Genomic DNA, 23,423 nt, shown 5'->3' on the forward strand with positions numbered 1-23,423 from the left:
CCAGGCGGCTGGTGGCTGAGGGTCTGAATGTACTGTGTAGATTAAAGTCCGGAAAAGAAATGACAAAGACCAGAAATGAAGAAACAATCAGACACCGTCTTTGTTTTCCCCTTCACTCAGTGCATCCAACGGAGGGAATGAGAGAGAGGGTGAACAATAACCCCCAAGGTGGTCAACAAACGAGACGCAGCGGAAGAAAAAGATGATGATGCAAGAAAACGGCAAGTCATCAGACGAGACGAGACCGGAGGATGGGCGCAAGTGGGTTTCGGGGGTCCACTTGGAACAGGCAAAAGTTCCATATACTTTGGTGGTGCATGGAAGTGGCTCCCAGTCCCAAGTATCGAGTACGTACTTGATGAGTTTATATTCCCAATGGAACAAAGTACATGAAATCATATACTTTGGACTAAGTCGTTAGTCGTTCCGTATGATACTGGGGTCATCTGACCGCCAAATGGTGTCACTGCAGGAATTCCCACCACTGGACGATGGTCAATACCGACTCGTCCCGTACTGTATGCGTTCCCGTATTGATGGATCGGGTGATCGACCATCTGCTAATTTATCGCTGATGAGATAAGGATGATGCTTTTATAATTGCCAAACGTGCAATGTGTCTGGATTGCGAACGCACTCTACCCGGCTTTACTTACTCTGATTCTTGAATTGCAAGAAGTCCTTTTGGCCTGCTTTTACCCCTTTTTGAGTTTGAATTATCTATCATGACTTGATTTGTCGTCCTCCATAACAGACCTGCACCGTACAAGTCCCACCGAACGCCAGATGATATGATCGACCCTCAGCGGGCTGATCGTAGTGACATGTCATCCTCACAGCAATGGTCTGCATCGCCCAATTTGAGGCGGACAACTGTCAGGGGTGGTACCTCCGTACCTCCAGTGGGACCTCTGTACTTTCCATGGATCAGATGCAATGCGACGAGATTAGACTCGCTAGTTCCATACGACTCGTCCATCCATCATTAGATAGTCGATTGATCTTCTCTTTCCGCTTTAGTGCTTACCCCTCGCCGCTTTTGGATGCCTGACCTGAATGTGCGAACACACGGAGTAATTACATTTTTGGATGCACAATATCCACCGCAAGAGATTTTCTGCTACAGTCCGATAATTCCTTGCTGATTATATTCTTGCCAGCTGTATCGCATAAGATAAGAGTGCCATCCTCTCCTTTACAGCAACAGCATGTTGCAAAAGTAGGGCTCGCCAAGCAATGTTGATATAATTTGAGCCAAACTCCACAATCATACTATTTCGACCACAGTCACCTTCTGTAAGTGGAAAGTACTGCTGTCGGAAGGGATTTGTGACTCATGTATGGAGCGGATTCGGTCCAAAATGGATCTACAGCTTTTGGCGCCAATTATGTAAATATGCCAGGAATATCACACTAGCGATCTGGGTATGGGCTCTATCAGAAAAAGCACTAGGCTGTAATGGCATGGGGATAATAAGGACAGTACCATCATTCTATGGTTGGATCCTTTGGCTCATCTTCTGGTTTCACACTGGTTCCTACACTACTCTAGAACTTGAATTTGGCCGACTGTGCAGAGGCTTTCTTTACCTTCCCGGTTCTTTCATTCCGAGTTTCTGGTGTGGATCCGCATGGTGCGGAAATTGGAAGAGGGGAAGGATATAACTTCATGGCAGAGGTCATTCCGAAGTAAAGTGCATGGTCGAAAGTCAAGCAACCAGTTTGGAAATGGATCATTTAAGCGGACAATCTGTGTGGTGTATACTGTTCATTGGGTATAAATTCTACACCGGTAAACTGCCGAGTGGGCTGAACTGTACAAAGGCCCCCATAGTAAAGAGAAAAAAGAACGTGAAAATGAGGTCTACTGCCCAGCAAGCGCCTCTCCAACCCAGTCCATCTGCACTGCACTCACCCCTCGGGCGTAACTCCGATTCGTGAAGACGTACTCGTTGTACATAATAGCCTCGACTTTCTTGCCAAACAACACACTAGACGGGTGAATCGCCACGGTTTGATTCCCGACAACGGTCCGATAGCTGCCGTCCGGCACCAGACGGGCGGTATTGGTAGCAAAACCCCGTAGGAAACTTTGCAGTATGTGAATGGGCGATGGTTCTCGGGTGATAGAATTAGTCGAGGGACCCCGATTATCATTCGGAGAAAGAAGCTTAGCTTGACGGCATTGAGTAGTAAGCTGCTTACGGACATCCTATAGATAACTTGGTTAATCGAATGTGTGTTTCAGTTGAGTAAACGGAGTCTTACCATTACGGCTTGCATCGCCCGATGCGAGACCATATGTCTCTCAGCCCACGCCTTACGATCGGTGTTCTCGGCGGCGTAGGATTGCACGGTGGCGAGCATGGTAAGATGATCGCCTTCTCTCCGATACAGATCCCGCCGCGCTTTCTCCGCCTCCTCTTTCTTTTCCTCCGATGTCGTGTTTAAGAAGATGGTCTCCACACTGAGGCACGAGATGATGTCGATCACATCGGACAGACAGTCTTCCCCATACTCCGATGCCGCAAGTAAGACCCGACCGAGAGTCGGAGTGAGAGGAAGCTTGGCAATATGCAGGCCGATCGGACTAACTTTGCCAGATTCTTCGAGCGCATCAATGCTCAGCAGCTGGAGAAGCGCCTTCTCCAAGGACTCCCGCGGGGGACGTGTCAGGAAGGGGAAGCCCATGACATCGTCGACACCACGCGCCTTCATGTTGAGCAAAGCTTGACTCAGATCGCATCGTAGGATCTCTGGGGTGTTAACTTCATCCAACTCTAGGTAGTCTTTTTCAGTAAACAGGCGATAACACTGGCCGGGTGCCTCTCGTCCTGCACGACCTTTACGTTGGATAGCAGCGGATTTAGAGATAGGCTTGACCAGAAGAGAATCCAATCCCAGACGTGAGCGGAATTGCTTCACTTTGGCTTTTCCACAATCGACCACATACCGTACTCCAGAGACAGTCACCGAGGTTTCAGCAATGTTCGTAGCTAGAATGATTTTGCGAGTCCGAGGCGGTGCAGGGGCAAACACGCGCTGTTGCGCTGCCTGCGGAAGGGCAGCAAACAGTGGTAGAACTTGGATCTTCGGCAACGCAGGGTCCATTCCAACGGCATACTCGTTCACCAACTTCTCCAAGTTTTCCACAGTCTCCTGTCCAGTCAAGAAAACTAGAATGTCTCCAGGCAATGGCTCCTTGTAATGGATATTGAAGATAACTTTGAGGGCTGCATCAACAAAATCGTGTACTGGTTCAGGCGAGTAAATAGTTTTGACTGGAAACTGCCGACCCTTGATATGGCAGACAGAAATTTCATCATCTTTCTTGCCAGAGCCGTTCGTGATAGCCTTGGTGCTGTTCTGTGCTTCCTTCTCCGATCGTGAGCTCTGATATCCTTCCTGGAAGAAGCCGAGTAGACTCTCCATATCTGCCGTGGCACTCATCACCACAACTTTCAACGGCACTCCGCCACGCCCTTCTCTCTTCCCCGACACTAGATTCCTGAGGAATCCTAGCAGCAGATCAACATTGACACCGCGCTCGTGCACTTCATCAACGACAATCGCGCTGTATTTGGTCAACGAGGGGTCGCGCAGCATCTCCTGTAGCAGCATTCCCTCCGTCAGGAATTTGACCCGCGTGCTAGGAGATGTAGACGTATCAAAACGAACGGAGTAGCCGACTTTACTCGCAGGAGACGACGACCCAAGTGGTGTGCCCATTTCCTCCGCAACACGCCTAGCCAGCGAGATCGCAGCAACTCGCCGGGGTTGAGTAATAGCGATACAGCCGCCAACCTCTATCTCCTTCTGTGAATCATCCTCCTGGGCCACCTTTGTCTTTGTTGGCCGACACCATTGCTCATTGAACAGAAACTGGGGAATCTGCGTACTCTTTCCGCTACCCGTCTCACCAATAAGGAGCATCACATCGTTCTTGCGCAGGTCTTGTCGGATCTCGTCGGCATGGGGGAAGATAGGAAGGTTCTTGCGAATTTCATACAACGTTTTCGCCTTTTCCTTCAATGAGTTGAAATTGGTCTTTGTATCCCTCAGCGGCTTCTGTTTCTGATCTTTCTTCTTGTGTCTCGGCCTGTCGGATGCGACGCTCACGTTGTTCTTGCTCGTGGGCATATCTTTTTCGGAGTTCTGCGCAGGTGGCTCGGGTTTGTTTTCTGCGGCTGCCGGTGTGGGTTGTTGCGAACTATCGGTCGACTCGCCATGTTTCCGTTTTTTCTTCTTTTTCTTATCTTCTTCTTTGCTGGGATGTTTCCTTTTGATGGATCCTGTTTCAAGGTTTTCTTTCGCTATTGTGGCCTTGTCTTTTCCACTGGCGGGTGTCTCGTCCGGGTCTTCGAAGAAGACCGTTTTCACGCGTTCGGGCATCGCGAGTAGTCCTGTAGTCCCGAGAAAGACAGTCTAAGTGAGAAAATGATAATATCAAGGCTAAAAGACTCAAGAGACGGTATATATTAGTCTAATTAGGTACTCTTCATGTCGTCGTATCGTGTTGTTAAAGTGCTTTTGTCGGAGTTCCAAATCCCCGAAATTTTTTAAGTGAAGCTTATCGATAAGAACGCTTGGCGCGGAGCCATTTAACTAGTTAACACTTCATCTTTGTACTCCTACAGTCGCAAATATACTAGCAAAGGAAGCTAAATGTCATGCTCATATTCGGTCGTTCATTCATATTGATTTTTGTGTTTCCTTGTATATATTATAACTCAGTCTATCAATTCACAGACTTCGTTTTCCCATGTCATAATTTGTGTACCCAAGAATTTGCTCGATGTTTTCCCGTTGTCTATACATTTCCATCTATGTATAAAGCGCCAGAGTAAAATTCCATGATTCGTTAATTCATACCCCATCCACGAACACGTCGAAAGACGAAGACGCGGTCATTGCGAAGACCGTATTCAGACCAATCATCATTGAGTTTGTTGTAGCTCCAATAGCCCTTCCATATCAATTTCGTGTTTTTGGGCGCATTGGTGGACTTATGCGCCGCAGATGACCGCAGTGACATGTGGAGAACATTGATGCTCGACCGGCTAACACTTTCTGTCTCGATAATGACGTCTCTGGGATCGAAGGCATCGGCCGACAGGTCTTTGCCGCCATGAACCGAAGGAAGGCCCGTCTCTACCTGCGCGCCCGTCTCGGAGGCTGGGAAAGGATCGGCCAAGCGCCAACGACCCCGGCGAGCGTCTTTTAAGGCTCCCATTGCGATCGCAGGTGTTGGTTCCGCGCCTCCCGCCACAGTCTTACCTGCGTCCAAAGGCGGACGTCGGTGGTGCTTGTGAGATGCCTGGGCTTCTATAACGTTTTCAATGCTAATATGTGGGACCAGGTCCAGAGGTTCCACGGTACTGAGTAGGGCGATGACTGTGCCATCCGGGTAAAATCGTAGATATCGATAGTATGTGACTATGTGGATCGGAGAGTTCCACGATATATTTTGATAAAATGAGGCAGCACCGGCGCGAGTATAGTTGACTGTGCTAATGTAGATTCCTGTAAATCGAATACGAGGGAACATTTGAAATACGTCACTCCATGAGGAGAGCGGCTTGGGAACCTGCACAGCAGTGCCAACAGGAAACGGAGTGTAGCGAGAACGAGGGCTTAGTGTGTTCTCTGGGTTACCGTGAAGGTCGCAATCGAAAGCATAATGCATAGACTTGAAGCCAAATTCAGGGCCCTGGCAAAGTCGTTTCCATATGTGCTGTTCGTGAGCAAAATGCCATGCAAATCGTTTGCAGACCAGTGACATCCGAGAGAATGCCGCTGGGTCCATTAATGCCACATGCCTCAAAATCTCGACTATCACCTCCGAAGGAACGTGAGCGATGGGACATGGGGGTGCGGGGTCGCCCTCGAAGAGAGGCTTTGGTTGAGCAATGGGCAGGTGGGCAAAAGATGCAATAAGCTCGGGCGTTGTTAAAGTCTCTGATTCATCTTGAGTTGGTTGATCTTTCGAAGTTATGTGCGCGGCAGGAGCTGGGGCTTTGGCTGGCTTTTTCCACGCCCAGGCAAAGTGCTTGTCACGGTAAGTCTTGTCGACAGCCGAGTCCAACTATAAGACGGGAATAACATAGCGGTTAGCCAAAATCGACATAAATTGGAGGAAATAGTAATGATTACCTTGTATGCTTTGCGGTAATGTTGTAGACTATCCCCCAACTTCCCCTCGGCCTCCCTCTCCACCGCTCGTTCAAAGTGCTCTAGAGCTGATTTAGGCTCCTTTCGTGTTTCTTGTGAATGAAAAACATCCTCATCATTGGTAATGTTTAGATTGCTAACACCTTGGACGATTTCAGCGCTACCAAATGATGTTGCCCTTTCCTCGTCTTCTTTGCGTAGCCATGCCTCGTGGCGAGTTGGCGGGAATTGACTCGGTCGTGCCCTAGAAGAGGGGCTTGTGACGCGTTTTGGCCGTGGCGTGGTAGGTTTGGTATGCTTCGTCCGACGGGCGACTTCCTCCCGCCACTGCCGTCGAAACGACTCTAGTTCAGCGTTGTCTTCCATTATCACGACGGCAGGGCACGGTACAATGGCGGACTGAGGCGGGTTCCTGATTGATAAGCACGGCAGTGTCCGACGAGCACCGACACTCGATCACACTTGCGGGAGACGGAGAGTAATATGTACCGCAATGATCGGAAACTTGCAGGTATTCACAGAGCTATTTCCCGAACAGCAACCGAACAGCGATCGTGGGAAATGCCTGGTTGATAGTACTATGTTATCGATAAATTGGAGAAAGTTCAGGTCAAGCGGCAGTTCGGCGCTATCTTATCGCCGATCCAATCTTGCTCTGGCCCGAGCGCCACCGCTAACAACCGAGCCGGACCGTTCTTTTTCTTTGACTGACGCATTGCTCCCGTCGTTATTGCTCCCCACCATACTGTCTAACGAAAGACCATTCTGCCAATACCTCTTATCAGAAAGGACGCGGAAAAGCGGCTATAGGATACTCCTTGCTCTATCTTCCTAGCCGGATGAATGTCTGACTATAGGTCTGACATCAGTCGCGGGGACCGATATCGCTCTGACCTCTTGACCACCGCTGGATTGGAGGGGAACACGGCAGAGTCATGGCCTTGGATTGAAGACAAGGCAATGGCGGTTACATCTGGAACAGGAAACACTCCTGCTCCGGACGCCAGTGGGAACAATGAACATGTCTCGATCATCCAGAAGATGGTTTCCGCCACCTGTGGCAGCGTTTTGACAAATCTACTAGGTATGTCAGTTACTGAATTTGAGCCCGATCTCGCTCCCAAATACGATGGGAGATGAATGCCATATATACTTACAGTATTGTATAGTGACCCCTCTTGACGTCGTTCGAGTCCGCCTACAGTCTCAATCTGCAATTAAGAATACGTCCCCTTTTCACCACCACACGGCGCAAACGTTGAAGAATATACCCCCGAATCTAGGCGTGACTGCCTGTTGTCGTGAAGTCTTTTGGATCGGTCAGAATACTCAAGTGTGTATGGTTGGGCCCGGCGCAGGAGCTATTGGAGCCCCTTCGCCTGCTATCGCGGATTGTGCCGTGGAGGAAGTTCAGCGGAAAACGTTTACATCCACACTTGATGGCCTTCGGAAGATTGCTCGAAATGAAGGCGTATGGACTCTTTGGCGTGGGCTTAGTCCGACCATGATGATGAGTATACCGGCAAACATCATCTACTTTGCGGGATACGATTGGTTGCGAAGCGATGAGAGAAGCCCAATAAAGAAATTCTTGCCAGACGCCTATGTTGCATTTATATCAGGTTCTGTTGCAAGGGTTGCTGCGGCATCGGCCATTAGCCCGATCGAGATGTTCCGAACGCGCCTACAGGCTACCCCGGGCACCGGTGCAGGACATTTTAAGGCCACTTTCGAAGGATTACACCATATGACCAAAACTCAGGGCTATAGTTCGCTCTGGCGAGGGTTAACGCTCACTATGTGGCGTGATGTGCCCTTTTCAGGTCTGTATTGGTGGGGATATGAGGAAGTAAAAAAGCACCTCATTGAGGCACGGCATAAATCCCATGACAGCCTGTTGCCGACTGGGCTATCCCCTGTGGGACACCAACATGAGGACGACATGCATACGCCAACGTTTTTTGAAAGCTTCATCGCGGGTGCTGCGTCAGGCTCAGTAGCAGCGTTTGTCACAACTCCTTTTGATGTAGGGAAAACACGCCAGCAAGTTTTTCGACACCTGGGGGATGAGAAGAGTAGCGTACCGCGGGGGTCTCTTCATCCAGAACAGCTTTCCTTGCCTAGGTTCCTCATGCATATCTTCCATGAGGAGGGTACGGCCGGGCTCTTTCGAGGCTGGGTAGCAAGGTGCTTGAAAGTAGCACCTGCTTGCGCCATCATGATTTCCACATATGAAGTTGGAAAGAAGATGGCAAAGGGCGTCAATGAGAGACGTCACCCGGAGGAACATTCGGACTCTGTATGAGCAATTACTCAGCCAGCCTGACTTGCTGCTGGGATCGAAGCACGCCGCAACCGTGCCCAACACTTTGCGTTTCTATTCGAACTCTTCAGCATGCCCTACATGTGTACGTGTAGGGCCTTGAATACCCTCGGCAATATTCATTATTGTTTAATTCTGTAGCAGAAATTCTGCTCTTTGTTATTGTTTTTCTTCTGACGATACCGCATGAGTTAAGTTATAGAGCATTTATTTGTACTTTATTGGGGTCGGAAATGGTGGTCCTGGTCACTACACTCCAAAAGCGTTGCATTCTGGTTATCGTGTACATACTTACATCTCGCAATAGAGCTAACAAACCCCCCTCTTTAGTGTATTATAGTGATTAAACGATCGTCAACATCTCCGTTATGAATAAGGTCTTTTCGGTTCCATGATACTCAGGGGTCATTTTAGGATGAAACTAACCTAACCATTGTTGTAAGGAGACGAACTTTTAATATACAGTCAAAGTCTTACTAGGACGTGTTTTTAGTTGATATGAGGGTTGTAGACTGTCATGTGCAGGGTAAGTCACGAGGTGGCATTGACCCCCCGTGGATCCGAACAATCGTTCTTTCCAACACTTCGGCCTCATGATTGGCGTCTCGATTGCTCTAGTCACCTTTAGTACGCTTTCTGATGAGGCTGAACTGCCAAGGCTTCTGCAGGGCCCAGGAAGCATCAGCTGCCATGGATTTAAATCGAGAAACAGAGGCGGGATCAGATGATGGCTGTCATCTACCCATAATCATATCTTCTCCACCTCTGAAAGTTGAAAGTATGATTCAGTATATTCCCTCTCGAGGAAAACAACAACCATGGCGACCAACAGTGATACGAACAGTGAGCGGTCTATTCAACTCGAGACTGAGGTAGAGTAAGTATCGTGGCTATAACTATCCACCCTATTTGGTATTTTTGTCTGAACTATTATAGTGTTGTGGCAGTTCCTGCGATTGGAGCAGATCCGCAGAGAGCGTGGGTCGGTGATGATTTTCAGAAGCCATGGCTCATTTCAGAACTGACACGATATGTCCCCAATGCGCGGGTGTTACTGTTCGACCATGGGCCGCTTGACCGTCAAGATGATCTGGACTCTTTGGCCCATCATCTCTTGAAGCAGATACACTCAGAAAGACAACACACTGTATGCAGCGCTTCTCTATTACTGCACAAATGAATGAGATTAGTAACAATCTACAGACCGGAAGGAGGCCCATATTTTTCATCTGCCATGGAACAGGCGGTCTTGTCGCCAAAGCAGCGCTTGCCATTGCCGCACATTCAACGTCGAACCTCGCGTCGATACTGACAAGCTGCTATGGGATTGCTTTCATGGCAACCCCCCACCAAGGCTCGAGCTATCTTTCAGCTCCTGAATATGCTAAGAGTATCCGCCGCCTAATGCAACTCAAGCATCATGTTCCCCACTGCATACGAGAGGTGCTGAAACCCAGACATCCACGGCTGTTGCAACTATCCAACCAATTCAGGTCCATATCTGCAGATATCAAGATATGGACATTCTTAGAGACAGTTGACTCTACACTTACCGTCGCGGATTCGGGTACTATAAGTTGTGTGGAGATGCATGTCCCAATTACTTCTATTCGGTCGGGGGTACTAGATCTGGAGCACGAAAAGGTGATCCCGTTAGCTACGGATCACGTTGGTGTAGCATCCTTCAAAGGACAAGAATTCACAACCAGAAAAAGCTTTATTAAAGAGCTTCAGCCGATCATCACCATGGCTGCGCAGCTTTCTAAGTTACCAGATGCTCCGTTGCGCGTTAGTCGAGAGGTTATGGTGCAAGTTAATGGCTTCTTCGAAGACACGGCGCGGGGAGTCAGCGATGAAACGCCTCTCAAGCTCTGGTCGACGAAAACATCGCTACGGGAGTATCTAAAAGACGGTCCTGCAATCTGTCTCACGGATCGACTGAAACAAACTGGTAGAGTATCGTCCGGCTCAATCGATGACTCCTCGATAAGTGATTTTGATAGCAGACCATCCTCTGCCGCTATGGCAGACACACCGTTTGCTATACGGGATGGGGTATTGGAGGAGGCTAGCACCATCCAGCCTCAGACAATCCCATCAAGGCCATCAATAAGAAGAAGTCGCAGTTTTGTGGCCCCGGCCTCCCCTAGGATTCACGTCACGGAGGCCGCTGCGGACAGTTATATTGATGTACCACAAGAAGAAGCAACGTCGGACATTCAAAGTGATACTGTTTCCAGTGAAGACCTAGGACATAGAGACAGCGTAACTGATGAAAGGAAAGAGACCACTGCTAGGAGTTCCAGTCCCAGCAACCAGGCACAGCCCAATGTATTGTGAGTATTGCGATAACATGAAAGTTTGAGTACCGAATCGACCGACTAAACCAACAAAGAGCTAGTTTATCATCGAAATACAGAGCTTTCCTTCCGTTACCACCGCCCACAAGGGAGCGGCTCCAGGAAGTTCGAGCAGAGCTGCCTCGGAGAGTTCCCCGATTTGACCGACCAGAGCCAGGTAGCGAGAAGCTCTTATGGATTCATGTCCCATACACTCATACGGGATGGGTGCCTCCAGTTCTGTCTAAAGCTTGCAACGACCAGCAGAGGCCAGAGTTGTACGTCCAGTCCCTTTATATGAGCTACCTCCTCTAGCTAACGTGATACAACCGTCAATACATCAGCTTCAACAAGTTCATCAATGATAAAAACTGGTTCTCGCAAATTATCAGAGCCCGCCACCTAGAGCCTCATGCGCGTTTTGTCCGTCCCACGTGTATTCATTCCAGGCTGGGTGATTCTTTGCCAATAAATTCACCAGAGGAGCCTCGTGATCCTCAGTTAGCCTTATACGTAAGTCCAGTCGATTCAATATTGGCTAGGACAGTGTACTGACGATATAATAGCTTCCTTATGTAAGTCGGTCTACTAGGCGTATGATTTCATTGACTAAGGTATGGTAACACAGCTTCATTGGGACACATATTGGAATCTCCTTCAACGAAGAAAGGTTATCGAAAAGCGGCTACAACAGGGAAGATCCAAGCCAGTCCCTGAGTATATCTCAGAGTCACATATAGAATCGAGATTGATATGGAAGTTCTTGGGTGCCGAGCCCCCTATTCATATACGACGAACATTGGACCAGTATGGGTATCCAAATCTGCGGTCAACGGTAGCACGAGACGACGATCAGATGCTATGGAAGCGGACTAGAAAAGTCGTCGATATTAACGAGATTGGTAGCTCAATCCCTCTGCAAGACAACCCTGACTCTTCCAAGACGTTCATCGACGGAAAGGTTCTCATGGTTGATCAGCTCTGGCTCTGGGTCGTAGATGAGAAAACCGTCGTTACCTTTTTCCCTAAACAGGAGGCAGCAACTGCTGAAGATAAGCTATACGAACAGGCGAATCTGCATAGCAGCATTTACAACGAGTTAAACGGAGACCTAGCAAGACGCTTTGAAACAGCCGGGGATCTCGCTGCATTGATAGTCTTGCATGCAGTCACGATTCTTCTGGACAGGACGCTGGACCATGATCTACAGATACTGCGGATCTTTGAGGAATCCATTAGCATCCTGGTACGCTATTTTCCATCGGCAACTTCAATATGAACGCTAATATTCGTAGACTGAATCAACCACTAAATCATTCAAACGCTTCCGCACCCGAGGATTCATCGCCAGACCAGCCGATTACAACAGGACGCTAGAGGGCAGGACAATGACCGCATCAGAACGTGATGAAAGAGACCGTCGAGTAGCCCATCAAAACCGCGAAGATCTCTCTACACTATTAGAACTAAGAGACATAATAGACGAACTAGGGACCATACTAAAACTACTCGAACAGCAAACCGCCACCATCAAATTAATGGCGCAATACTTCGAAGACAAAGGATATGGAAAAATCTTTATAGAATCTGCTCTTTCCCGACTCGAAGACTACCGCACCCAGGTCACAGACATGCGCGAGAACGCACATCTAGCACAGAAAGCTGTACGATTCCCTACCCTCAACTATCCGGCTTGCCTAACACTAGGTATTCTAGGTCGAAAACCTCCTCGACCTCAAGCAAAAGCAAGCAAACGTTGACGAGTCCCGTATAACACGCTGGCAGGCAGAAGTAGCCCAAAACCAATCGCAGTCCGTAATGGTATTTACGATCTTCACCGTCATGTCAGTCACCACCCTACCCTATACTATCAATCACCACCTACATCCCCGTACTAAAAGAAAACCACAGCTTTCTCCCCCTCTCATTCTTTACCTCCCTATTCGGCGTGAACGTCCGCGAATGGAGCGGTGAAGAAACAAACCCCGACTGGGCGTACATGCTGGCAATATCAGGTGCGTCAACCAGTATAATCCCCTCTCAAGCCCTATCCAGCACCACTAACCAATAACAACCTAAGGCCCAACATCCGCCGCAATAATCCTCATCGCCCTCTCCATGGCCTTCAGTGAGCGTCTGCGCGATAGCGTCGTAAAAGCCCACATAATCGGCGTCGGTATAATCACAGATTTCCTCTTGATCCCCGTCAAAGGCGTATTCAAATTAGGGACCGCGGCGTCCCCGGCAAAGCCGACTCCAGGGCAATCGGAAAGTACCTCGCGTCTTGACAGGTATTTGGGGAATAGACGGTATAACAAAAAGTTTGAGGATGATATTTGGAAACGACATGAGGATCGGGTGATTTCCCCGTTACCGGCGGTTCATGTCTCTGATATGGAGGGGATGATGGGGTTTGATGTTTCTGAGAAGGGGGGTAGATGGCAGCACAGTGTTAATGGGGCGTAGGGATTTTGTTTTGTTTTGTTTTTTTTTTTTTTTTTTTTTGTTTTTATTCTTTCTTTTGTTTTCTAATCTAATTTTTGTTCATGTTGGTTTGTGCATATGTTGCGGGGTGTTGGATACCGCAAAGGTGATGTTACTTCCGATACTCCTGTTTAGACGGACTTTGGGTAGAGATGGGAGAAATGAAGTTGTTGACTGGGAGTATCAAGACATTGAGTTGACCTGGTTCAGGTAGTATCACATAAGGATTCAGCACTGGTTAAAGGGCATATCGCAAATGAGATGGAGGTGATCTACAGTTCTATACGAGTCTGGGTTACGTAAGAAGATTTGTTCATGAACAATTATTGTAAATTGAGAACAGAACCACAACTACAAAAGCAGTGGTGTACGTAAAGTACATGATATGATACACAGGACTCCCTGAGGCTTTTATCCCGACATAGTGGAGTGGAGATGATATATAGGGTAATGCGATAGAGAGGTATGAGGATAAGGATAATCGGAAGGAATTGGGTAGTGAGGACGTGCAACACATTAGGACAAAGGAGATATTAAAAACACAGAGATATCAGAATATGCAACAGTATGTAAAGACACGCTGGAAGAGGAAAGGTTAGAAACAAGGCGAGTTTAGGCTATAGCAGGCGCGGCGCAGTTAGAACATGCCACCGCCCATGCCGCCCATACCACCCATGCCACCCATGCCACCACCAGGAGCGGCAGGGGCCTTCTCCTCAGGGGCCTCAACAATAGCGACCTCAGTGGTACCAAGGAGAGATGCGACACCGCTAGCATCAACCAGGGCAGTACGGACGACCTTAAGGGGGTCGACGATACCCTTGGAGATCATGTCAACGTACTCGCCCTTGGAGCTGTCAAAACCACGGTTGAAGTCCTTGGCGTGCTCCTCAGTAAGCTTGCCAACAATGACGCTGCCCTCAAGACCAGCGTTCTCAACGATGGTGCGGGCAGGGCGGGTGATAGCATTCTTGATGATGCTGACACCGAGCTGCTGATCGAAGTTGGCAGGCTTAACGTTGTCAAGGCCGTTGGCAGCGGCCTTGAGGAGAGCGGTACCACCACCAGGGAGGATACCCTCCTCAACAGCAGCACGAGTGGCGTTAAGGGCGTCAACGACACGGTCCTTCTTCTCACCGACCTCGACCTCAGAGGAACCACCGACCTTGATGACAGCAACACCACCGGAGAGCTTGGCCAGACGCTCCTGGAGCTTCTCCTTCTCATACTCAGAAGTAGTGGGGTCGGCCATGACACCGCGGATCTGTTCGCAGCGCTGAGCAATGGAGTCCTTGGTACCCTCACCGTTCAGGATGATGGTGTCCTCCTTGGTGATGGTGATGGAGCCAGTGGAACCGAGCATGTCAGGGGTAAGCTTCTCGAGCTTGATGTCGAGCTCATCAGTGAAGACAGTACCGTTGGTAAGGACACCAAGGTCACCAAGGATGCTCTTGCGGTTGTCACCGAAGCCAGGAGCCTTGACGGCAGCAACCTGGAGCTGACCACGGAGCTTGTTAAGGATGCAGACGGCGAGAGCCTCACCCTCAATGTCCTCAGCAATGATGACGAGAGGACGGCGGAGGGTAGTGGAGGCCTCAAGGGCGGGGATGATATCCTGAACAGCGGAGATCTTCTTCTCGGAAAGGAGAATCAAAGGCTTCTCAAACTCGACCTTCTGGGACTTGGCATCGGTGATGAAGTAGGGGGAGGTGTAACCACGGTCGAAACGCATACCCTCAGTGACCTCAAGCTCATCCTCAAGGGTCTTACCCTCCTTAACGGTGATAACACCCTCCTTGCCGACTCTCTCCATAGCGGTAGAGATGAGCTTACCAACGTGGGTGTCGCCGTTAGCGGAGATGGTAGCGACCTGGGCAATCTCCTCGCCAGTGGTGATGTCACGCTTGTTCTGCTGCAGGTAGTCGACAGCAGCCTCGACGGCGGCCTGGATACCACGGCGAAGATCCATGGGGTTGCAGCCAGCGGCAACGTTCTTGACGGTTTCGGAGAAGATAGCACGGGCAAGGCAGGTAGCGGTGGTGGTACCGTCACCGGCGAGTTCGTTGGTCTTGGAGGCAACATCCTGAAGGAGACGAGCACCAAGGTTCTCGAACTTGTCCTGGAGCTGAACGGCCTTGGCAACGGTCACACCGTCTGCATGCAGTCAGTATTTTGCTTCGGTCTGGTGTGGAGGAATCGGTCGGGATGTAGCGACATACCCTTGGTGATCTTGGGAGAGCCGTAAGGAGTGTCAATCAAGACATTACGACCCTTGGGACCAAGAGTGGAAGTGACAGCCTTGGCAAGAGTGTCGACACCCTTAAGGAGCTGGGCACGGGCTTCGACGCCGAATTTGAGCTCCTACACCGCATTAGCAACCTGGGAACTCAAAGAGGAGAACAGTCCCGGCGCGGTCGGGAGGCGTGAAAAGATTCAGCCTTAGATAGTACGCACCTTGTGGGCAAACCGTTGCTGCTGGAGGTTGAAGCCAGAGGATCTGTTGAAGGGAGCGCGCTTAGAAGCGGCGGAGAGGACAGATGTCCTGGAGGAAAGAGCTCTTTGCATCTTGAAGGGAGGTAAATAAGAAATTACAGAAACAGAGAGTCAATTGATGAGTGAAGCAAGTCTGCCCGAACAGAACTCCCAGAGCAAGGACGGGTGCAGAGGAAGAAAGAAGGGAAGAAGGAGATGGAGATGGAGAGATGAGAGAAAAAGAGATGGAGAAGGAGGATGGAGATGAAGCCAAAGTCTCGAAAATTTTCCAGGCGATTCTCGATCCCCGGATGTCTTGGCAAAAGAAGCTCCTAGAAAGGGTCACGTGGCCCGTTCCCGAGGGAATGTCTTCGGCTCGTCGGAAGCGGAAATTCGTATACATTACTAATTGCCGTTTATCGGCATTGATATTGCTCACTACTCATAGAAAGACAACCATTCCGAGAAAAAACGAAGCGCATGCAAAAAATACCATAGAATAAAACGCAAAATCAGCGTGCACAAAAGAATAGCAAACGATAGTTACTGATCGAGGCCGATGAATGTAAACCAAAACGCCGGCTTGGAAAGTGAAAGATTCCCATATCCCAGTGGATAGCTCGGACTGGCCAAAGCAGAGCCTTCAGTCTCGCTAATACTAGATGAAGCAAAACCAAAACCAACCTCTCAATCCAAGAAGACTTCATATTGAACCCAAGTCAATGTGCTGCACTAAAGTCGAACCCAACCGGAGGGAAACGACAACCAGTTGGTGTAGTCATGTTTGAGGCTTATTCAATCTTCATCACCAGATTACCCTGAGTCTCCATGGCCACATCCTCATTTGATTCAACATAGTTGCCATGAAGGTACTGGTAGTTCTCACTATAAAGGGCACCACCAATCGAGTCATCAGTGGAGTGGTAATAAGCTGGATGGTGGTAGCCAGCGTATGTTGCATTGTGGAAGTCTTGATGTTCCCCAAGTGAGGTCAGGTTAGTGACAGCGTCTTCAGGAACACCTACAGACATGCCCATTATGTGATTATATCCAAGCATGTAATAGTTCTCCATGTCGAGACTAGGTTCTAGTAGCTGTTGATACTGAGCTTGGTAAGGCGTATTGCCATATGTGTTGACAGTTGTGGATACTGGATGCGCATAGGCCGTAGGAAAGCCATTAGACGCATTGCTAACTGGCTGTCTGTACCTCAGAGTGACCAATTTGCTTCTAGTATTCTCTGACGCACCTGGGGAGCTTGTCTCTGACGGTGATTCTTGCTCGTTTGGATATTGGAGAAAATCAGCCCCAGGGACCAACAGCTCTCCAAGCCCATCATTATTACCGTCTATCTCATCGTCACTCTTGATCGGAATGGCTTCATGTAGCTGAGGTCTATGTGATTGCTTCTTGGGTCGACTCCTGCGGCGACTTTTGTCGATATAGTCTTCATCGGATGAAGTATCGTCCTGGAAATTCATCTCTTGACCTTCATCTTCGCTTCCTGAACTATGAGGAGCACTGAGACAGCGTTTGACTCCAGACGCAGCTCTGGCAGGCGCATTATCAGAAGGCTTGCTCGATGACCCCACACCACCGCGCCGTAGGGGAGGAGGGACTTCTTTGCCAGCATCGACACGACGGGACCGGAGCTTTGCTAGATGCTGGACGATAGCCCCTTCAGTGACATTGTTCTTCATTGTACTGGCAACCTCGGACCAAGGAATCCTGATAGACTGGTTATTGCAGACTGACTGCACGGTCAGTAGAAGAAGCTCGTTTAAGTTATCTAACAAATTGGTGTCAACTCAATCAACAAATAGAATCAGTGTCTCCCAGCCAAGGAGATACGTACCGTCCCAACGGACTAAGGTGCGCTTCTTCGGTCTGTTCAAGGCTCTCTTGGAAGGACTCATAGTGCCCTGATAGCATGGGAGACTGCAAATTACATCAAAAAGTGAATAGCTAGCACCTGTGAATACCCTTGTCGGAATTCTTCTTCACATACAGTCACTGGAAAGGGTGATGTGTAGAGTCGGAGTGCACGTTTTGCCGAGCTGGTATAGAAAATAACTGAGTGGAACAGGATATGAAAAAGGGTGAAATAAAGTGAGAGACAGTATCTGATAAAAGTATGTTGCTAAATGTCCAGAGATGAACATATCATCTGAGATACATAGATAGTAAGTGAAACTTCCAACCCAGGACAGTATACTGCAAAGGGATATCGTTTGTTTGTATGCCTGTTGACTGGTACTCAGCCGCGCAGCCGCAATCACTATACACTATACCAGAACTAGCAACATTAGATCAATACTAGATAGATGTGTTGTTATCCTCCTAGATGTACAAAGTGGGGATTTCTATATCTGAAAGGTGTTGCATATAGTATAAGTTATTCTACCACTTTTGCATCTAGGACATACTATATATTTATGTACAGAGGACGCCGAAGAAGAAAAGAAACTATACAAAGTCGACATATATAGGAAGTCTAGCAATAGAGTATTGAATATATATCACAGATGCAATATACTCTCAGTTCCAGGGTTCACTGGTCTGCCAATGGGATATATTGTAGGCTATGTCTAGAATTTACTACTAAAGGTAGAAGGTCAGGTGAAATGGGCTTGCTCGATTGGTCATGGGGCCGGGAAGTCACGTGTATCACATGACCCGAGATCCCGATGCTCCGAAACTCGACGCTTTGCAAAGCATCCCATATCGGTTGATTGATTCTCCCACCCCCAATTGAATACCTCATCTTCCACACACCGTCAAGATGGCATACTGGAAAGCCGCTGGTCTGACGTATGCATGATCCCTTATCTTTTCACGTCTTGCCTAGACGCCGAACTAACTGGACGTTCGACTTTTACAGCTACAACCGCTACCTGGCCGTTGCTGCTCGCGCGGTCCGCAGATCCCTCAAGGAGACCCCTCGTCTGGCTGCTGAGCGCCGTGGTCAGATGGACCTGCGTTTTGCTAAGTGGGAGGTTCGTTTTGGTGCCTCCGCTTGCTTTGTTGGAATCAATGGGCTATGAACTTGGGCTAACAAATGTCTTTTTCACCAATATAGAACGGCAAGCAGGGCGAGGTTCGCTCCCTCGGTGAGGCCAACCAGGAGGCCGCCGTTGCCCAGGCCGAGAAATAGACGGTTTCGAAAACACCCGCATGCGATAATATGGGATATTTTCTACGAGAAGGGGGTTACAGTTGATGATGTGTGGTGCAGGAATGATTTGGAGCTCTGTAGCATATTCGTCCGTTGACCTGGTATAAATAGAAAGAAAAGACCATTTCTTTCCTGCAAATGGGGCTGGTTAAAGTAGATCTCGTGCACTGTAATGCCGTTTGTACTCTGAGCGTAGTCACCGTAACCTGCGGTCTTGCAGCTTTACACCGCGGGCAACGCTTCCGCAATTTTGCCCTGCCCGCCCGACTCCCCGCCTCTCTTTCGTCGGTCCTCTTGTTTCTTTCTCCCATCATCCTCCTTTCGAGAGTGCTTTCTGTCCAGGGTTCGAACGGGTAAATCTGACAGCTGGCTGCAGATTATCAATACTTTATATGTTGCCAAGTAACGAGGGACGAACCCCGATGATGCGAGTCATTTCGCAGTCCGTTGTCCCACGAGACATTACGGACGAGTTTACCAAAGCGGCCTCAAGTGAGATCCCTTTACCTTTGTCCAGTTGTTATCTTACCCATGTTATGTGCTACTATGTGACATTGCTTTCTGACAATCTTTCCCTTGGTCTTAGAATTGCAGACTGGGCAACTGGTGAAAGATGAGTACTTTACGTTGTTCGAGGCAGTGGGCGCACTGGAGGTGAGCTCATGCTATTTACTCCTCGTAGCAAGGGCTATTTAACTTTGCGTGACCTGAAGCTTATACAAGTTGTTATCGCAGATTATGGACTCGAAAATGGACAGTGGCTATCTTGGACCGGGGCAAACCGACGTGCAAGCGTTAGAGGACGACTACGATACCACGCGGGAGCTGGCTCCGGAGCAGGTGATAGGGATAATGGATGAACTATTATGTCATGAGGTAGGTGGTTGCCTTCCCAGAGGGCGACGAATATCCGCTTAGGTGAAGAAATACTGAGACAAACCGCGCGATGGTAGATGGCATGGCATATGGGACATCCACTCTCGCAAACACTTTTTACCTCTCTATACCTTGATAAACTCCTTTGGCCCATACCGAAAACGCTTGAAGAAGCCCACTTTTGTCGTCCGGGATCCTCTAGGAACAAGGAAGAGCCAGGGATGGTACATGTCGTGCTACGTGCCTATTGTCTTGCGCTTCTCAAATGTTGCGATTTTGTTCATGCGCGAGTGATAAATGAGTATTTCTACGAGGTAAGTCACACGACTTTCACATGTACATATACGATCGCTAAAGCCATATAGGAGGAAGACTTTGTCACCCAATTGTACAACCGCAGTTTGCTGTCGCAGTTCGACCATGAATATTTCCGCAATCTTTTGGACCGGGCGATTTCATGGGTAGATGAGCAAGGGGATAGTGTCGATGGAAAACTGAAAGAAGCAATAAAGTGCCGGTTGGTCTTTCGGCGTGATTTTCTTCTTAGTTTGGACCAGGATCTCGATATCATACAGAGTCGGTCAGCCAGTCGCTTCTCATCTTGTCTGTCGCAATTGGGCCCCATAACGGAATCGGTGCCACTGGGAAGACCAGTACCTGAAGCGTTTAGTTGGAAGATCCAACGAAAGCTGGCCAGCACAGTTCCCCCTCGACCAATGGTAAAGATAAGCTTTGAGGATGCGCTGGCGCATTTGAAACGGTTGTGCCAAGATGCCATTGATCTGCTGGAGGTCCTGGATTACTCTGGACCCCATAACCTCAAGGTATGCTCTTGAAGGAACCAACGGAATATTTTTCTTCTGGCTACTCATCCTCTAACGTTGCTAGGTGGCCGTTTGGACTCTGTTGTCTCGGAAGCCCCAGCCGTCAGTTTATATTCGATCACTGGTTCAATCTATGATTCTGAGTAACATGATGGTTCTGGGAGCTGTGCCAGTGAAGAAGTTCTTATATGATGAGCTTGCGGAAATCGTCCTCCCTTCAAGCACGCTTCTGCAAGCCAACACAGACGAGACGGAAATGCCGACCGACCCTCGCTTTCAGATAGCCAACCACATGGATGCTTTTGTTAAACGCTTTGCTCAGGTGCGATGCTGCATATATCTCCCTCAATTTGTTTCTCCCGTGAGCTAACCTGGGGAATAGCCATTTGTGGACACTTTCCGAAGTGCGTGTCTCAATCGCTGCCGTATTCGTCGGACAGTATGTCATACAATTGTTGACTGGGACAACCTACAGATGGAGGTATCTATGCGGTCTCTCTCATATGCGGTACCCTGATACTAACTGCTTCGTAGGCCGAAGACCTCGATGAACAACTACGCACGCTGAACAACGAACCTCCCCTTATGCTCCAAAACGGCGACGCTACCTATTCATACCCGCTCAGTAGCTGGGCCTACCACCAGAAACTGAACCAGTTCCGGCTCGTTATCCAGCTCGGATTCGAACTTTCTATCTATTCTCCCGAGGAACTACCAGGAATGTACTGGTACTTATCCCACATCTGCTCCACTCATCTCGGCCACATTGACCGAATCCGCACATTTACCGTTGCTACCGCGAAGCGCAACCTGACCGCTCTGGCGGGAAAGAAACGCGATGCCGTCGAGCGACATGCCGCTTTACAGAATACGCTCCGTCTTCTCGAAAGACTTACTACGCAAATCGTCGCCGTGGATGCCTTTGCCATATCGTTACACGCTCTATATGTTTTGCTGGCTCGCCATGAAGTTCTGCCCACAGCAGCGGCCGCGCAGGCATACTCCAGCGAAAGATTACGGTATGAACTCCGCATGAAGCCCTTCCTATCGATTACTTTGCCGGAACTTGTCCCCTTCGACGAATTCCGGCGAGAGGCTATCTTAGAAGGGGACAGTGATGAGACAGTCCTGGAGCGTGCCACGAAAGCCATCTCTGAAGCCCGCAAAGCTTGGGAAGCGACCCTCGCCAACGGTGCATTTATCCGGGATCCTCAAGGCCAGGCGAATCAGACCCTGGCCATTGAAGAAGATTGGAAGAAGGATATTAAGAATACGTTGCGGGCCTGCATCGGGGCTAGCATTGCCATTGAAACGGTGAAGAAGGCATTGACCGCGCTCCGTGCATCCACCGATGTTGTTAACCTTCAGGTGAGTATTCCCGACATGGGTTCCAAAGCGCGTTGGCATGACTGGTGGGTTGTACCCCAAATAACGCCGAGGCCGAGCGGCTCTCAGACATGAAACTATACATCCTGGTGTTTACTGTACTCTGATGAACAACTTGATTTGATGTGATGATGAATGTCATGTACCCGTCGTTCGTTCTGGCAATGCCCTCCTCATGTATGATGGATGATGAAGTTATGTACATAGAGTAATGGTATTAGAAATTCCCCGAAGTCAGAGGGAGGCGTACCTACTACCGAGGGGTAGATAAATAGAATTTCTCCATTTACCCACTTTTATTAACCTTGGGGATCAGGCCATATGCGACGAGAGCCTCGGGATCACCTGATATGCAACTGCAGCTCAATTCCCGTGCAGAGGATCGGCACATGGGCAACATGCCATCCCGTTGGGGAACAAACAAGCTTATTGTGTTGGGTTTCAAACGTCCCATTGTTTTTTTGTTTTTGTTTTTCCCTTGTCTTTCTTTCCCCCCCAAACGCTGGGAACCGAGGCTGAAACGGGCAAACTAAACGAGGGAGAAGAGGGGAGGAGAACTGGAACCAGTATTGATCCTGACGTTATCTTCCCGGATATGACTTCATCGCCGGCATGAAGGGAAAACGAATTCGATTCTCGCAAACTCTCTTTGATTGAATGGAATGCAATATGATTTGATTTGAATCCTTTGGCCTGTATACATCTCAGCAAATATCCAATTTGGTCAACACAAGCGAACAAGACCAAGACGATCTGCACTGCAACCACGCCATCTCGGGAGTCCTGGTTGGCCGGTGCGCCGTTGCTCTTGGCCGCTGTCATTAACGGGCCCCCAATGCTCCAATGATAGTCCACTCAACGGACCTCCGTAGGGTACTATTGCTATGTCGTTCTTGACCTTGGGGACTTAATATCAAGGAACTATTACTATCACAGATCAGAAACCGGAACCGGAAAAGCCCTCCGGAAATCGATCCGTTGACTTTCTTTTTCTGCTTTTGGTGATCTGAAGCAAAAGAACCAACCAAAGAGAGAAAAAAGAAGGGCAAAAAAAAGAAAGGAGGGAAACTGTAATCGGGGGACCTATTATTAGGTGGCTGATTCCTTCTGGACTCTCAGATTCGGTGCGAACATTCCGGCGCTATCTTCATGGGGTTGAACGATGATCAATTGAGAAGTGGATTTGTTTCTCGTGCGCCTCATTCGTGCTCCCTTCGGTCGCGGCTCGTCGGTGGCCTCGCTTGACCTTCAACGATCGGATCTCGAAGGGCTGAAGCTGAGGCTTGCCGTTTCGGTTGGACCATCCAGTAATAATAATAGCAGTCTCTTTTATGCCCAGCTACGCGTGCTGTCTCCGTCGCCCTACGCACTCC

The 23,423-nt window shown here is 49.0% G+C and overlaps 7 protein-coding genes across 7 annotated transcripts; 4 read left to right on the plus strand and 3 right to left on the minus strand.

The window, feature by feature from the left end:
- Positions 1 to 1,864: 1,864 nt before the first annotated feature.
- Positions 1,865 to 6,537, minus strand: ANOM_002259 (putative ATP-dependent RNA helicase (Hrh1); the record flags this gene model as incomplete). Its single annotated transcript, XM_015547516.1, has 4 exons — positions 1,865 to 2,212; positions 2,269 to 4,403; positions 4,873 to 6,085; positions 6,154 to 6,537. 4 exons carry the CDS (start codon positions 6,535 to 6,537, stop codon positions 1,865 to 1,867), a joined length of 4,080 nt encoding a protein of 1,359 aa, XP_015410398.1.
- A 477-nt stretch (positions 6,538 to 7,014) lies between these two features.
- Positions 7,015 to 8,476, plus strand: ANOM_002260 (putative mitochondrial carrier protein; the record flags this gene model as incomplete). The annotated part of the gene is made up of 2 exons (XM_015547517.1): positions 7,015 to 7,255; positions 7,341 to 8,476. 2 exons carry the CDS (start codon positions 7,015 to 7,017, stop codon positions 8,474 to 8,476), a joined length of 1,377 nt encoding a protein of 458 aa, XP_015410381.1.
- An 836-nt stretch (positions 8,477 to 9,312) lies between these two features.
- On the plus strand, positions 9,313 to 13,299 carry ANOM_002261 (uncharacterized protein; the record flags this gene model as incomplete). Its single annotated transcript, XM_015547518.1, has 10 exons — positions 9,313 to 9,371; positions 9,431 to 9,641; positions 9,698 to 10,830; positions 10,890 to 11,111; positions 11,178 to 11,350; positions 11,448 to 12,079; positions 12,129 to 12,497; positions 12,550 to 12,677; positions 12,745 to 12,848; positions 12,914 to 13,299. 10 exons carry the CDS (start codon positions 9,313 to 9,315, stop codon positions 13,297 to 13,299), a joined length of 3,417 nt encoding a protein of 1,138 aa, XP_015410424.1.
- A 655-nt stretch (positions 13,300 to 13,954) lies between these two features.
- Positions 13,955 to 16,075, minus strand: hsp60 (chaperone ATPase HSP60; the record flags this gene model as incomplete). The annotated part of the gene is made up of 3 exons (XM_015547519.1): positions 15,772 to 16,075; positions 15,537 to 15,678; positions 13,955 to 15,471 (listed from the first exon to the last, which is right to left on the minus strand). Exons 1-3 carry the CDS (start codon positions 15,880 to 15,882, stop codon positions 13,955 to 13,957), a joined length of 1,770 nt encoding a protein of 589 aa, XP_015410382.1. The 5' UTR covers positions 15,883 to 16,075.
- A 505-nt stretch (positions 16,076 to 16,580) lies between these two features.
- Positions 16,581 to 17,705, minus strand: ANOM_002263 (uncharacterized protein; the record flags this gene model as incomplete). Its single annotated transcript, XM_015547520.1, has 2 exons — positions 16,581 to 17,578; positions 17,645 to 17,705. 2 exons carry the CDS (start codon positions 17,703 to 17,705, stop codon positions 16,581 to 16,583), a joined length of 1,059 nt encoding a protein of 352 aa, XP_015410425.1.
- An 811-nt stretch (positions 17,706 to 18,516) lies between these two features.
- ANOM_002264 (uncharacterized protein) lies at positions 18,517 to 19,099 on the plus strand (the record flags this gene model as incomplete). The annotated part of the gene is made up of 3 exons (XM_015547521.1): positions 18,517 to 18,600; positions 18,671 to 18,785; positions 18,869 to 19,099. Coding segments are annotated over 2 exons (288 nt in total), but the record flags the coding sequence as incomplete, so codon positions are not given.
- A 257-nt stretch (positions 19,100 to 19,356) lies between these two features.
- On the plus strand, positions 19,357 to 22,125 carry ANOM_002265 (N-alpha-acetyltransferase 35, NatC auxiliary subunit; the record flags this gene model as incomplete). The annotated part of the gene is made up of 8 exons (XM_015547522.1): positions 19,357 to 19,456; positions 19,551 to 19,618; positions 19,700 to 19,840; positions 19,918 to 20,154; positions 20,206 to 20,664; positions 20,729 to 20,986; positions 21,047 to 21,145; positions 21,199 to 22,125. The coding sequence occupies 8 exons, from the start codon at positions 19,357 to 19,359 to the stop codon at positions 22,123 to 22,125; spliced, it is 2,289 nt and encodes a 762-aa protein (XP_015410420.1).
- Positions 22,126 to 23,423: the final 1,298 nt, after the last annotated feature.

Source organism: Aspergillus nomiae (genome assembly GCF_001204775.2).
Source record: "Aspergillus nomiae NRRL 13137 chromosome Unknown contig00030, whole genome shotgun sequence".
Taxonomy (NCBI): Eukaryota; Fungi; Ascomycota; class Eurotiomycetes; order Eurotiales; family Aspergillaceae; genus Aspergillus; species Aspergillus nomiae.